The 17,069-nt window shown below is 36.0% G+C and overlaps 1 protein-coding gene across 5 annotated transcripts in view; it reads left to right on the forward strand.

The window, feature by feature from the left end:
* Positions 1 to 16,560, forward strand: part of LOC106668492 (acyl-CoA Delta(11) desaturase-like) — a 30,440-nt gene extending 13,880 nt beyond the window's left edge. For 4 of the 5 annotated variants that reach the window (XM_024230491.1, XM_014397322.1, XM_014397323.2 and 1 more), the window contains exons 2-5: positions 9,558 to 9,775; positions 14,852 to 15,188; positions 15,249 to 15,434; positions 15,505 to 16,560. In XM_024230491.1, coding sequence (XP_024086259.1) covers positions 9,559 to 9,775; positions 14,852 to 15,188; positions 15,249 to 15,434; positions 15,505 to 15,859 — 1,095 coding nt within the window. In that variant the 5' untranslated portion in view covers position 9,558 and the 3' untranslated portion in view covers positions 15,860 to 16,560. Of the gene's footprint in view, positions 1 to 7,364; positions 7,492 to 9,557; positions 9,776 to 14,851; positions 15,189 to 15,248; positions 15,435 to 15,504 lie in introns of those variants that run through there. The other variant, XM_014397321.2, reaches the window with a different exon arrangement.
* Positions 16,561 to 17,069: the final 509 nt, after the last annotated feature.

The following is a 17,069-nucleotide window of genomic DNA, read 5'->3' on the forward strand; positions in this document are numbered from 1 at the left end:
TCTCGATATTCCTCAATCACCCACTACACATATTATATATATAAAACTAACCTAATTGAGGTACTCAATATTCCACCATCTACCCTCTCATGCCGTACATTCACGTCATTAACTACATCCACTCTCAACACATTCTTCGGACAGAAAGCTATCAGTTTTGTACAACAAATCAATCCTGTTTCCTCCAAAAATTGGAACAAGGGACCCAGATACTCGCTGCCGAGCAGGATTCTCATACCAGATTGCATTTTTACATGCGCAACACATAGAGCCAAGGAATTTCACACTTTAATTAGTGGGGCACATCGAGCAACCTTTCTCTGTAAGTCATATACTCGGCTTGGCCCAAAAATGTCCATGTGTCAACCTCGCATGGCCTATCCTTAATCGGGTGAGGATGACCCCTCTTCTATGAGTCAGAGCCTGTGAGGACCACGTATCGTTCTTGATTCGTGAGAGCTTCTCTGCCGATCAGGCCCACCGAAACTGCCACCTTCGTTAAACCATGTTATTTTTTTTATTACAATTTTTAGCGTCAGAGGGCCAGATCGCCGCGGTTGGTATGACCGGATGTTGGGACATCCCGGCTTTAGCCCATACCTATGTGTCCGGATACGGTTATTTTTAACAAATTCAAGAATTTTTTTCACTATAACTTGGCTAACTAAAATATTAATATAAAGGCTCTTAATATAACGGTTTTATCTCGTTTTCTGTAGAAAAAAGAATTTAATGAAATATCGCGCTAATATCGAAATTATCATTAATAGACCCTCAATATGCAGAGAAATTTTTTTATATTTTTTTAAAACTAAATTTAAGGTAACAAAAATTTCATAGACACTCATTTATTACATAGTATAATACAATAGACACTATATATATTACAATAAATTTGATTTTTATACAAAATTTTGCTGAAATTTAAACCAGATATGACATTTTAAAAAAATTTTAAAAGCTGAAATTACATTTTTAAAAAACTTACAGTCACTTGAAAGAAGTAGATATAATCGTAGATATCTTAATAAATAATTAAACGTAATTTATTAAGTTTTATTGCGGCTTTATTTTCCTTAAAAGACCGTACAAGTTTAACACCGAATAAATAATTTATTCTTTAAAAAATGTTAGTCAAAATGTATACATAATATTTATTAGTAGTACAAAAAATAAAGATTTAAAGATACAGTTTTTTTTTATATAATTTAAAACTGCTTGATTTTATAGTTTGTTGATATTTTCCTATAAAAATTAGTCAAAATGTCTATCATTTAAAAGTTAGTAATTTAGTAATTTAAGCGAAGGATTGCACTAGAATAAATCACATTTAAAAAATACCCTAGCTACCGAATGAAATAATTAACATATTTTATGTCATGGCATAAATCTCCCAAACAATTGTTTTAATAATTCTTTCCCCACAGGTTGTGAAATCGCATTAAAAAATAGTTTTAGTAATCCATTCGATAGATTTAATCCGATAAGTCAATGAAAGAGGTGCATCTTCAGATTGTTTATATACAGGGTGTGGCGTAGGAAGAGGACCGGGTGAAGGTCGTGTTCTATTTATTGTTAGATCCGAGAACTTTCCCCAAGCTCTTTACCTATTTCAAATTGAAAATGCCGATTTTACCTAAAAACAAAAGTGATTTTGGACTCGTTACAAATAAATTTGTATTCTGGCTGTTCCTTCTTACCGAATAATTAATTATAATTGGCTAAGTAATGAGGGGCAGGTGTATTTGACTTTAAACAAAGCGCACTTACAAAATCTGTTAACGTATCGCGAGAACATATTGAGAGCATATATTTCAAATAATTTTTTTTATATATCTCATAATTGCATAAAATATTTATTTTTTCTCCTCAACATAACAAAAATATCAATTGTAGTTGTAATTTTCCGATTGGATCATCTTATTCTTCGACTAAAATATATCATTGACGGATCAATTTTTTTTTTCATTCGTAACATTACGACTGTCGGTCGCACTTCTCACAGATCGTGTTCTGTAAGAAAGCCGACCCTGGCGCAAGTTCAAGTTGAAGAACGTTCACCCCCATCGCAGCTTCTTCCTACAATTGGGGTCAAATTTCTTCCGTGTCGCAACCTTTTAAACCGAAAAAGGCGTCATCAAAATTTTATAACAGGAATATAAACGATCAAATCAGTCAAATTCCCGTTTGATGCTCGCTTCTTGGCGTCGATTCCATATGCAGTTCCAGTCATAAATGTTTCCTTACACATTCATACAACAAATCCGTTTTTAACCACAATTCTTAGCGATATAATCTTGAAAAAGTTATTATAGAATTTCAATTAATTATTCTTTTTATGTAAGGACTTGGTTGAAGTGAAAAAGTTAGTGTCACGAGCGAGATTCGAACCCACGACTTTCGGTTCAGTACGCAGCTACTCTAACCACTCCGTCGTGATCGTGAAGTCACGATAGCTCAAGTGGTTAGAACAACGGCGTATTGAGCCGAAGGTCGTGGGTTCGAATCCCGCTTGTGACACTAACTCTTTCATTTCAACCAAAAACTTTACATAAAATGAGTAATTAATTGAAAGAAGTAATTTGGTTAATAGACCACTAAATATAATGGATTTATTATAGAATATGCAATTTTTACAAAACACTAAACTATTTTTCGTTTTTCATCATGTATGTTTATATATGTTTCATTCTCTAGCCGGAGGAAGATAATTGAAAATCCTTCCAAATCCATTATATTTAGTGGTCTATTGACCAAATTACTTCTTTCAATTAATTAATTTTTTATGTAAGGTTTTTGATTGAAATGAAAAAGTTAGTGACATGAGCGGGATTCGAACCTATGACCTTCGGCTTAATACGCCGCTGCTCTAACCACTTGAGCTATCGTGACTTTGATCCGTTCGGACACCAACTCCTTATCTCAACCTACAACCTTTCGAATTTTCCCTCATTTTTGCCATTTTTCAAATGTCGTGTAATCAGGATTCGATTCTCGGCGACTGAAAAATGGCAAAAAGGAGGGAAAGTTCGAAAGGTTGTAGGTTGGGATGGGGAGTGGGTCGAAGTCACGATAGTTCAAGTGATTAGAAGAGCACCGGCGTATTGAGCCGAAGGTCGTGGGTTCGAATCCCGCTCGTGACACTGATTTTTTCATTTCAATCAAAAACCTTACATAAAAATATTAATTAATTGAAAGAAGTAATTTGGTCAATAGACCACTAAAAATAATGGATTTATTATAGAATGTACAATTTATTATTTATATTTATTATACAAAACGTTTTTTCAGAACTTTTTGCCAGGCATATGCTTATTTGACCTAAAAATGATTTCTGTTCTGCCACCGTTTAGTGTATATTTATAAGTACATTCAAATATGTACAAAAGAAAGGTTGAAAGAAATTATTTTAAATCTCGACCCTGGAGTAGAATTTATTATTTTAAGAAATTCTAACTGCATTGATTAAATTCCAATTTTGGGTATCCGTTCATTAAATTTTAATATTATAAATACACAATTGCACAGTAAAATTATATTATTAAGACTTGTTCCATTTTATGGAAATACATTTTTCTTGTATAATTTAGGAAATTTTGATTGTTCAATTTATGATTAAACAATTATCAATATTTCCTAACTTAAACTTTAATGAAATAAACGTTCTCCTTGAAACAACGTATTACATATACATTTCGACCCTAGCATACAAGTTATACTTTTGAAGAATTCTAAGAGCATTGATTCACTTTCCACATTTTTTTTTCTAATATCCATTCATCAATTTCTGGTATTCGTATTCGCGCGTGGATTAGGTCAGGTAAGGCCAGCGATCGAAGCCGTGGGTGCCGTCGCAAATAACAAATATAAAAACACGCAACTTTTGCATCCAATAGTAATAAACAGATATAATTAGTTAGTTAATGAAAGTTTTTCAAAAATGAATATACTTCAGCTGTATTTACGAAAATTTTAAAAATAATTTATGCTTGTTTTAAAGTTATAATATTATCTGCAATTCTTTCTTCTTTATTTGTACAAATTAATTGGGAATTTGGCAAGGATATAACTAGGGTTTAAAGCTTTTATAACCCCATAAACTATTCTTGATTAGAAATAAGTTATTTTTAATGGTGGTGTTTTATCTTTTCCGAATAGCAGTCTTCATTTGTTAAAATGACAGAACTTATTTTTAAAGTCCCCTGATAGAAATTCAGCTAAGCCTTCTGTGTTTTGGGAACAGGTTACTTTCACCTGGGTCCTGCGACGATGATGATACATCGTTTCTGCGCTTTAAAACTATGTAGTCTAAAGTGCGAAAAAAAATTTAACCCTTGATCTAGTAGAATCAGGTCAAACTTTCCTGGTTTGATGCTGTTTGCCTTCAAATTTGATTGAATTTTATGGGCGTGGCTTTTTAGTAGAATTATCGACTAGTTAGAAAACGAACGGTCACGGCCTTTGAGTTTTTACCGTGACGATGCAACAGTTCCTAAATCCCGTGGCTGCTTTTATAGATGAATCGTGTCGTTAGGCTAACGGGTTGCTTTTCTCAACTCTCACAGCATCCAAAATAAAAATTACATTGAAAACAACTCAAAACATTACGGGAATCTAGTTTATTTAAATAAAAAGCTTGAAATGTTATAACGGTTATAAATTCCAATCCACTCCAAAATATAACTTCACAAGTACAAGGTACTTATAACAGAAAGGGAAGAGTGTGCCAAAGGAACACTTCTGAAGATCAATTCCTACTGGCACAACGACGTCTTAAAAGCCGATGAAGGCGCGTGGAGTACTCCGATGAATCCAAAAATGGATCTTCAATGAGTGCAAAACCTGGTGGAACAATACACCAGGTATGAGACCCAGGTGTAAAAATTAACAGAAGGGCAAGAATTACAAAGGAACTATTGGAGGTTAACCGCAGCAGAACCAGGATTGGTGGTCTCCTGACAGGGCAGATGTTCCCATCTTTACTCATGGGCGTTGAGACCCCTGAGGATCTTTAACCCCCAGAGGACTTCTCAGACGCCTAGTGTTCTCGAAAGAACACCTGGAAGATTTTACATGCATGGACTTGTCACATCCCTTGGCTAGCGAGGTGGTGCAATACTAGCCAAGTTCAGAAGTGCCCTAAAAAGGGCACATCCATGCATGTGCCTTAAAAAAAGCAGTTTTGTGGTTTCCAGCACAGCTTTTTAGCCATGCCTTTCACCACCTCCGGAGAGATAGAGAAGGCACTCTACCTCCATCTCCGGTTGGCCCTCCAGCTAAGGTACAATTTGTTTACAAACCACGACTACCAGGAGTCCAACCTCAATTTGTAGAGCCGCTTGGATACTCCAATCCCGTGGTTCAGTATTATTTTTAAGGTGGGACTAATCGCACACCCGGGAGGTCATACGAACTCCCTACTGACGCACCGTTGCCTGAGTGGTGTGGGTTCAGTAACCCAAATTTTAGTGCCGTGACTAGGATGATGATCCTGACAGGGCACTACCGCCTAAGAAAGCACAAGCACCGTACAGGAGTTCAGACTGAAGAAACAGTGTGCAGATCCTGCCAGGAAGAAGAGAAGACCGCAGAACACTTTTTTTGTCAGGGTCTAGTAGCTACAGATTCTTGCAACTAGGAGAGGAAAACCAGCAAGCTAGACTACCGTAAGGAGCCGCTGGCAAAGCTATGGAAGTTGATTAACAACATGAAGCTAGCCAGTGAGAATAAGAGGACAATAGATCTACTCATGTAGAGGTACACCGCTTCTTTTATCCCTATAAACCTGTCGGTTATATGTTGAATCCGTTCTGTTCAGTTTCCCAAATAGACACTATGCCAAGATGGATTAATTGTACTATGTACATATATTTTGTTCAATATATCATAAGATGAATCTTCGTGAATGATATCGCATTTATAGAACTTAATTTACCCTGAAAATCATTATTATGAGGAACTGTTAATTACTTCGCTTATCGTTTACTTAGCAGCTATTAGAGCTATTGGTTTTTTTGGCTCGTTATTGAAACGATAAAAATTCCTTGGCAAAAATAATCACAATGTGCAGATGTGTGTTTTCAAGTTTAAAAAAAAATCGTAATAAGTTTTCTTATTTTATTACTCCATTTTACGTTTTAGTAGTCAATTGACCAAGTTACTTCTTTCAATTGATTATTCTTTCTATGTTAGGTTTTGGTTGAGATAAAAAGTCAGTGTCACGAGCGGGATTCGAACCCACGACCTTCCGCTAAGGAGGATGGAAGTCACCATAGCTGAACTGGTAGAATAGCAGCGTATTTAGCGGAAGGTCGTGGGTTCGAATCCCGCTCGTGACACTGACTTTTTTATCTCAATCAAGACCTTACATAGAACGAATAATTTATTACTACTATTTACAAATTTACACGGGTGAGTTTGCAAAACTGAAATTTCTCAAAAATTACAAAAAAAATCAAAAGACTTGGTGACGGAATTTTAACGTTATAAAATTATAAAAAATAGACAATATTTGCTAGATAAAGAGTTGAATTTCTTTTTTCTTTTTTGAAAACGTCGCCAAAAGGAAATCGTGGTTTTTCACGGGGTTTCGAGAAAACACAAAGAAAATAATTGGCCGAAATTCGTAAATATGGCCAATATCTCAAGGTTTTATCCCACGAGGCCACTTTTCAATAGTTTCCGTCGTTTATTTAAATTGACAATTGCACTCACGGCGTACTTAAATGTAGTCACGTAATTTCCAGGCATGATCGTGGAAGAAGAGCTTTTTCCCAAACGGACACGCATACGTTTATTACATATATCTAGAATTAAGTTAAACAACTAGTGAACTCGTATATTATTGTTGTTCATTGTCTTTTCCTATGGGAACCCAAGCTAGGTAAAACGATTCTAATGGATTTCTATAAAGACATAGAACATGCTAGTAAATTAAGTGATTATTTTATTTAACTTTTTACCTTGGAAAATTTTTAATTGATTTATAAAGTGACTGTGGTTCGTTTAAGAAAACACTCTTTTATTAACAGAACAGTTTATGTAGAGTAATAAATTGTAATAGGTTTTTTAGACTAAATTAATTTTCATGACAAAATATTTCAAAATTATCAAACATATAATTTTTTCTTCCAATACTCCTTCTTTTCAAGTTATTTCCCAATTTGTGTATCAATCCGAATTGTTTAAATTAAACGTCTTCATCAACAGTGTCAGGTAGAGTCTGAGTGTTGTTTCAGCCCAGACCACTTTTTGAAAGTGACAGCATATCCTCCCACCCTAAAAACTTGTACGTCGAAAATAAACCGAAGTAATTAGAAAGGGCGTTTTTCCCTCGACCGGGCCATTTTCCGAAAGGACTTTCTCGGTGCGTTCGAATATTTTCCTGTCCGTTGGAATGTCGCGAAGGTTCGAGAGAGCCGCAGTGGTCACGGAAGTGCTCGACATACAAACTGATATACTTCGGACGTGCAATGGTAGTACAAAAATAAGGTAATACAATTCTTCTCAGGGCGAGTAGTAACAAAATTGAAAATGAAAAATACAAAAATTTAATACATCAGTGAATAAAACTTTTTCAACATAATTCCCCCTTTTGGTCGAAATCAAGTTAATAATTAGCTATAAAACAGTTTATTAGTCTAGGCAGTCTAAAAATATTTTATCTACACTTGAAAGGGCAGGCAATAAAGCGAAATACAAAGGAAAGGGGTTTCGAGGTTACAAAAGGCATTAAAGCAAAACAAGTTCAAGTGTTCCATCGGAAAAGTACTACTAAAATTCAGTTCGGATATTTTCATAATTATATATGTGTTAAAGTATATTTGTACGAATGTTTACGGTACATCCTCGAACTATGGTAAAACAAAATAATGGTACATTTTTCCACTGAACGCTAAACTATTTTTAATTTTTCATCCAATGTATGTTTATATACGTTTCCCCGTCTAGCAAGGAGGAAGATAATTGAAAATCTTTCCAAATCCATTATATTTAGCGTTCTATTGACCAAATTACTTCTTTCAATTAATTAATTTTTTATGTATGGTTTTTGATTGAAATTAAAAAGATAGTGACATGAGCGGGATTCGAACCCACGACCTTCGGCTTAATACGCCACTGCTCTAACCACTTTGAGCTATCGTGACTTCGATCCACTTGGACACCAAAAAAACTGGCAATAAATTGAAAAATGGCAGAAGGAGGGAAAATTCGAAAGGTTGTAGGTTGAGATGGGGAGTTGGTGTCCGAGTGGATAGAGCATAGAGGATAGAACAGAGGAGTATTTAGCCAAAGGTCGTGGGTTCGAATCCCGCTCGTGGCACTGGCTTTTTAATTTCAACCAAAAACCTTCAACAAAGTTTCAGTTTGGACAACAACTCCGTATCTCAACCTACAACCTTTCGAATTTTCCCTACTTTTTGCCATTTTTCAAATGTGTAATCAGGATTCGATTCTCGGCGAGGTGAAAAATGGCAAAAAGGAGGGAAAATTCGAAAGGTTGTAGGTCGGGAGCAGCGGCGTATTGAGCCGAAGTTCGTGGGTTCGAATCCCGCTCGTGACACTAACTTTTTCATTTCAACCAAAAACCTTACAGAAAAAGGTTAATTCTTCCTAATGTTAACAAAAGGAAATTTTTAAAAAACTCATACGTTTTTGTATTTTATGCATACAGACTGTGAGTCCAAACCTGAAGCTTCTTCATTCTTTGACTTTACCGGGATTGAAAGATTTCTTGTATTGTAGATTGTTCACTTTCTGTTGGGCTTTCTTTGGATAACTTTCTTCCACGAAGTTATAATCATTACCTCCAATTATTCTCCAGATTTCCCATGGACACTGTAGGCATCTACATGTATTGATTTTATATCGAATCCATTATGTTTTGGTGGTCTAATTGACCAAATTACTTCTTTCAATTATGTAAGACATTCTTTATGTCCAATTTCACTTTGTTCTGCGGCGACCACGAATTTTATGATTTTTTTTTCACGAGCCGTTCCATGTTGCTGTTGATGAAGGCGCGAATTATTACCTAAACAAAATCGAATTAATTGTATTTGATTAAAAATTGACGACCATTTAAACGGAAAGGATAATGATTTCTTTTCTGTAATGATTTCTTCTTGTTGCCCAGAGGTCTTGGTTTCGAATATGCTTTTATTCTCTTCAGTCCTGAAATGGTAGCGACAACCGGCGCTCCACATTCCATCTATTGTCCTCGAGATAATGCTCGGTGAACTGTTCGTACCGTTCTGTCATTAGAGTAACACAGATTTACTAGTGAAAGCACACTGTTGATATTAAACTTACATATTTACTTGACTTTATGACTGACTTGATTGGACTTGATTTTCAATTTGGTTCCAATTCGTTAACAATTGAAAGTACACAGTGCATTGGTTCAAAAGAACGAGCAGAAGCCTTTGATGAACATTTTGTAGACAGAACGAAGAATTTTACATTCTTTTTGGGTGTTAGTTGAGTTTTAAATGCGTAAAAAGAACATTTAAATTGAAAAAGTTCGTTTTCTTAATATGTTCTTGTCTTATTTTCAGGATGGCTCCTAATCTCAGCGGGGCGACTACTGGTCTCTTTTTAACCGAGGCGGAAGTCATTTCGAAGACTCCGACGACGACCCAAGAGCCGACCAAGCCGCAATACGAATGGAAAATCGTCTGGAGGAACGTCCTGGCCTTCGCCTACCTCCACATCGGGGCCTTCTACGGACTGTACCTTTTATTCACACAAGCTTTAGCCCAGACGATATTATTCAGTAAGTCTTTCCAATAGGATTGTCCACGTAACAGGAACAGCATGTGCCATTAAGAGGCCAGTTTGAGGAAGGCGAGTGAAAGTGGCTTTGACCGTGGTACCACTGACCGAGCTCAAATTGCATAACACGTTCTTCCGATTACTTTCATCAGGGTCGCTAACCCAGACCACAAAACCGGTGTCCACTAATTCTCCGGCTTATTTGCCATCCTCTGAAATCATACGGCACAACACTCGCTCGTAATGTTTCTCTGTCAAATTTATGTGTTAATCTTCCGGTATTATTTTAAACAACGGTCTTAAGCTGTCCAGTCACTGGGTTTAAGCAATTTGTGCCAAGATTACAACAAAACATACTTGGAATGTTAAGATTGATTTGTTCTGTTTGTTTAATCTGTTACAAAGTTAATTTTCTCCATAAAAAAACATTGGCTTAAGTGCTAAATACACTTTTTTCCTAACAAGGGTCCTATGTGTCATTCTGGATTACACGTACCATATTGCAGGTTACATCTCATTGGATTGCTCCCTAGACTAACATAACAAATATTTTCACTACCAAAACCAGAGGTTCTTTTTCTTTCGATCCGTCTCCTTGCTTAGCATTGTCAAACATACGTACTTCGTGTCTTGTCCATGGAGTCTCCGTTCATGCCTCACAGTTCAAGAGTTGAATGCCGCACCTTATGCCCGAGTAGAGGCACCTCAGCCCCGAGGTGCCAAGACAACCTCGCTCCCCGCTTGCCCATAAGTGCTAGTGTGAATTTGATGCTTTCCCGTATACTCGGTCGTCCTTAAAAGGACAATGGGGATCTTTATCGGACGTTTCGATTCTCAAGATGAGAGCTGACGCACCTCCGACAGAAGTGTGTTACTGCCGCAGCATTAGTGTAGAGGCACCTCAGCCCCGAGGGGCCAAGACAACCTCGCTCCCCGCTTCCCCATTCCGAGTAGTCGGGTCCGAATTAAGCATCGAACCGTATGCCGCGCTCAAAGGGCTACCTAAGCCGAAATACATCAGCTTGGTCTCCCGCGTACTCCCTAGATAGAGAAGGCCACTCTATCTCCCAGAGTATTGGGACTTCCCCAGCGTAGAAACTACCGGATCCGCTCCGGCCGCTGTTTTGTTTAAAGTAGAATTGCTAACCACCCCCTAGAGGAAACCGCCTACGGTAAAAGCCTCCAATCAAGCTCAGCCTACACCTACGTGCAAAGCATACTAAAATAGGAGCAACCGATTCACTACCCATTCCCATCCGCCACTACTCACGCATTCGAGGGACTCAATCAGCGTAATCATAGCGTCCTCAACGATTATACGCTTCGGTCCGATCCGCCGTACCCCGTGAGGCCGGGTGTATAACGATGGTCTCGTGCGAAGGTCACAAATAGAAGACAGCTTCTTCTCTAAGTTCCCGCCAGGGGCGTCACCACGAACCACTACGAGTCCATTCCCAGGGTAACAGGGGCTGAACCTTGGAACATTTCTGTTAACCCGTTGTACAGATGGTTGTGCACCCTCCCCCGTCTATGCAGACAGGATTTGGTACCCTAACCCTCGTGTGCCTCTGATAAGGCACCCGCCGCCCCATGCCGACCCGTACATCTTGTGCTTTAGAGAGGTTGCCACGCCCTCCGGGCTGCACCATTATTTTAAGCCCGGACACCCCCTTGTAACTAAGGGTTGGGAGGGATCAAGAGAAGAATGAAGGAACCTGGATTGAGAGAGGGAGGACACGAGGTAAACCTTTCTTGGGCCCCGAGCCTTAACCACATTGCACCACCCGTCGTCGTTTTAATTTGATGCTCATTAGGCGTTCCACCTGAGTTTCTGACCATGGTCTCAACTGTCATGCCTTGTATGCAAGACAACTTTTGAGCTTGTTATACGCCGCCGACCACTGCCATCAAGGTAATAGCGACTTCAATTGAAGCAAGTCCTATTTATTCATCATGTCCAACATCCATATGACAAGAGATAAAGAATTGTCCTAAGTACATTTCCTTGTGTGCCAGCCACAATCAACATTAGGACAGACCATCTCACGATATCTGAATAATTAGGACAGACGTTTCACTTCAAATTTCACCCTGAAGAGCATAAACGGCTAACGTTGCAGTATTGTAAAAGGAAGCTTAAAGGTCAAAACCTTCTGAAAAGCTTGTAAAACTAGGAATACGCTTGAGCACACAAGCTCTAACTGGTATATTGTACTGTTCCTTTCCTCAAAGCTAAATTGACGCAGTCGAATTGTTTTCTGTAATATTCCTTTGTATTATTGTATAATCCATACCCTTTGTATTATATTTGCCCTTTTTCTGAAATATTCTACAAGCCGTTCCAGTCGGGTTCTTCTGCAGTTTTACGGTTTTGGCGCCCATAATTACTTCAGCCACTTTCTGGCTACAGGCTATGCGTCTAAATGCATAAATCATTGATGATTAGATATAGTATTTTGCGTACAGCAATATCGGGAAGCCTCTCGATGACCCACCTAGTACTTAGATATCCAGGAACGGTTTTAGGTTCGCTGGTCTAAATTTTTTAAAGTGATCTGATGTCGAAGCATCGTTTTGCATATGTTTTTTATCTTTTATTAATTGTGTAAACGGTAGAAGGTTGAAGGGACGAAGTTAGCAAAAATACCGTTCTGATGATACAGATCCATACATTTCATAAACATTTTAATTGGTCGTATTTGAAATGAATTTTTCTCGGAATATACAAAGACGATTGGGTAATGGATTTGGATTTGGAAAACAGATTGCCAAAACTGCCTAGGGTCAATTTCCAACCCCACCTGCTATTGTAAATAATACATTCAGCCTATCACTCAGTCACCTCTGAATCTGATGGTTGAAAATCAATAAATTGGCACGACACTGCATTTATATTGTGATGGCGAGTTTTAAAAAAATATACAAGTGCGCATCATTATTTTGGGTTTCTGTATTATAACTTAAAACCAAATCAACTTTTTTACATAGGACATTGTATTCCTAGATCATTAGAATTAGAGACAATGGAATATGTTGAAATTCGTATAATTACAAAATTTGGACATTATAATTTGTAATGAAACCCCATGTAAAATCATTTTTGGCTAATGATGGAATTTGATTGTTCACTTATTACGATGATACTCAAAAAGAAAAATTATTCCCAATCCAAATAGTATGTATATCAAAACAAAATATTAGCATTTATTAAAAATCTCATTTCCCATTGTTCTTAAGTTACTTCAACATCTTTCTGTTTAATATGTAAAAACTCAGGTCTTCATGCCTAGAATTTATAAACATGGTTTAAATTTATAAATACATGTAGGAGGTGGTGAAAAAAGGAATTTATACAATACTAGAAAACTTTAGATTAAAAAAAAAGAATTTATACAATGCTAGAAATTTTTTTTAGTAAAAAAATGAATTTGTGCAATGCTACAAAATTTTAGATTAAAAAAATGAATTTATGCAATGCTACAAAATTGTAGATTAAAAAATGAATTTATACAATGCTACAAAATTTTAGATTAAAAAAAATGAATTTATACAATGCTACGAAATTTTAGATTAAAAAAATGAATTTATACAATGCTAGATTTTTTTAATCTAAAATTTCGTAGCATTGTATAAATTCATTTTTTTTAATCTAAAATTTTGTAGCATTGTATAAATTCATTTTTTAATCTACAATTTTGTAGCATTGCATAAATTCATTTTTTTAATCTAAAATTTTCTAGCATTGTATAAATTCATTTTTTTAATCTAAAATTTTGTAGCATTGTATAAATTCATTTTTTTAATCTAAAATTTTGTAGCATTGTATAAATTCATTTTTTTGAATCTAAAATTTTGTAGCATTGTATAAATTCATTTTTTTAATCTACAATTTTGTAGCATTGCATAAATTCATTTTTTTTAATCTAAAATTTTGTAGCATTGTACAAATTCATTTTTTTTTATCTAAAAAAAATCTAGCACTGTATAAATTCATTGCTACAAAATTTTAGATTAAAAAAAATGAATTTATACAATGCTACAAAATTTTAGATTTAAAAAAATGAATTTATGCAATTCCAAATAATTTTAGATTAATTGTTTTTATCTAAAATTTTTTAGCATTGTATAAATTCATTTTTTTTAATCTAAAAAAATTCTAGCATTGTATAAATTCATTTTTTTTAATCTAAAATTTTCTAGCATTGTATAAATTCATTTTTTTAGAAAAAAAATTTCTAGCATTGTACAAATTCATTCTTTTTTTTAATCCAAAATTTTCTAACATTGTATAAATTCTTTTTATTAATCTAAAATTTTCTAGCCTTGTATAAATTCATTTTTTTCACATCCTACATGTATTTGTAAAATTTAAACAATGTTTGTAAATCGCAGGCCCTGAAGATGATCTCAATAATGATCGAAACGTTGGCACGATAAAGAAACTGTTTTTCTAAAACCTACGTCACACCAGACCGCATTTCACCATCTCCGAATAATCATAAATCTAAATGTTTATCAGTTTTAATGTAGTGTTCAAATCGTTCAGTCGTTTTTCTAGTTTTCACTCCATTGAGTAATTTTTGAGTAAAATTACGTTTTTAATTTCGACTTTAGAAATATATTAACTGTATAATTTTGGATTGTATTTCTTCAACTTTCAGTTTTTCAGGGTCAACACCAACTTTGAGCTCTTCGATATCCATATTACTAACGTTTGCTAATTATGCTGACTTATCTTGAATTGGAACGATAAAATCTATTCTGTGCTGCATTATTTTAATCGAACATATTCTATTCTAAACGTACAACTTTCTGAAAAATTTGAGAGAGTCGACACATTTGTCGCGCCTTGCATCATACCTCAAGGTCTCCATAAGCGAAATACTAAGTGAAGCTTTTATAAACAAAAGTAACAAATACAATAACAAGACTTCTGTAAATTGTTTATTTTTAAATGGTATCGTGCTATCGGAAAATATTCGGAAGAAAGTTCGTACCGATATAAATGCGCTTTTGTAACTCTATATAGGCGCATGTAGAAACATCAAAGTCGCTTTAATTTGTGTTGTTTTTGCAGCGGTTGTGCTGATATATTTAGGAGGGATGGGAGTGACGGCGGGTTCGCACAGACTCTGGTCGCACAAATCTTACAAGGCGAAGTGGCCGCTGCGACTTATGCTGGCTATTTTCCAGACACTCGCCTTCCAGAACCACATCTACGAATGGGTGAGGGACCACAGGGTCCACCACAAATTCACCGATACGGACGCAGACCCGCACAACTCCAAAAGGGGTTTCTTCTTCAGCCACATGGGCTGGCTTGTCATCAAGAAGCACAAGGACGTCATGAACAAGGGAAAAACCGTCGACATGTCCGACCTGGAGCAAGACTGGGTCGTGATGTTCCAGAAAAAGTGAGTGATAAAACATTCTGAAGCAATTTGCACAAATGAACACTTTTTCTCCCTGAGCAGAACGTACGCGGTACTTCTACCATTGATCTGTTTCATCCTTCCGACATTCATCCCTGTCTACTATTGGGACGAGAAACCGTGGACCGCTTGGTACGTAGCAGCGATTGCTAGGTACACCCTATCTCTTCATGGAACCTGGTTGGTCAACAGCGCTGCCCACATGTACGGAACAAGGCCGTACGACAGGTAACTTAATCTTAAATTTTAAAAAAAATTCCTTTAGTTTGCAATGTTTTACAAATGTGGTATTCCCTAGGACCATCAGCCCGAGGGAGAATCTCTCCGTTGCTATATTGGCGTTCGGCGAGGGTTGGCACAACTACCACCACGCATTCCCTTGGGATTACAAGACGTCCGAATTCTCCGGCTACAGTACCAATTTCACGACGGCTTTCATCGACTTCTTCTCCAAAATCGGCTGGGCTTACGATCTTAAGACTGCTTCGATCGAAATGGTGAAGAAACGTGCTGCCAGGACCGGCGACGGCGGATACGAATCGGCCAAGAGGTCCGACCACACGCACGACGGCGAAGTCTGGGGCTGGGACGACAAGGACATGACACAGGAAGAGAAAAATATGGTCTTGATAACGAATCAAAAAGAAGATTAGAATTTCTACTTCTAGATTGTAATGTTCATTGTTTAGTAATTTAGGTTCGGCCCAAATTTTGAGTGTTCCTTCTTTCCAGTACATCACTAAATCCCAAGGCGTGATTGTTTCCGTACAGCATCAAAGTTTGGAAGAGGATTTCTTGTTTATGTTTCTTCAACGATGTGATTTTTTTAAAATGTATAGTACTATTTATTTATGCGCATTGCAATGTGAACGATAGGAGGATAGTGAAATTTGCCATCTTTGCTGATGGCTTATATACAACATTGTATATTTTTTTGTATTTAAATACCGGCAACATATCGTTTACTTTATTTTTAACTTTAATTTATTGAATAAAACATGTAAAAATAAACAAATCGACATAATGCAACAGTGTACATAGAATCAGACTCAGCTCATTTATTTAAAGAAATATATATTTTTACAACAAAAAAAAGATGAAAAATTCGTTTGTTGATTTTTGAAAAAATTTAAATAAAGGTTTTTCGACAAATCGATCCCACAATGTTTACATTTAACTACCTCCATTTTGAAAAGAAAGGGACAAGACTAAAAACTATGGACGTACTCGGCCGACGTAGAAACTCGTTTTTAGTCCGACGAGTAGATAACTGTGTCTTGCACCAGATGTAGTCTCAGAAATAGAAAAAATTAAGGAGAAAGCACAATAAAAAAAAAGAAAATTTCACTTTCAATTTTGTTTTCAATCTTCTTCTTCACCTTACTGAACCTTTATCACTTACAAATCTGCTCAATCAGCTTACGAAGAAGAAACTTAAATCACTTGTTAACATTTGAACAAAATACATTTACCACCGAGAAAACTACAATCAGCTGTTTAATATTTACAACGGTTTATAAGTCATAAAATCGAAACGCAACTCAAAACCCTGAAGAAAATATGGCGTACTCTTCTTGCATAGAAAAGCAATATTAGTGCTTTCCTAGGTGTCTTGAAGAACATAAACGTTACATTTATCTAAAAATGTAGTGTTGACTACAAGAACTTTACATAAATTTAACATATACATACGATATTATTAGAATAAAACCAGAATTAAAAATTTAAAAATATAAATCCTCATTATTTCGTCAAATGAAATGAGAGCATGTTTCACACACTCATGCAGAATAAAGCATCATTCAACATGTCTATTTTGAAATGAAACAATGAGCAGCATGACACGTAAAATGAGAATACTTA

Source organism: Cimex lectularius, unplaced genomic scaffold (genome assembly GCF_000648675.2).
Source record: "Cimex lectularius strain Harlan isolate CLEC.00 unplaced genomic scaffold, Clec_2.1 scaffold36, whole genome shotgun sequence".
Lineage (NCBI taxonomy): Eukaryota > Metazoa > Arthropoda > Insecta > Hemiptera > Cimicidae > Cimex > Cimex lectularius.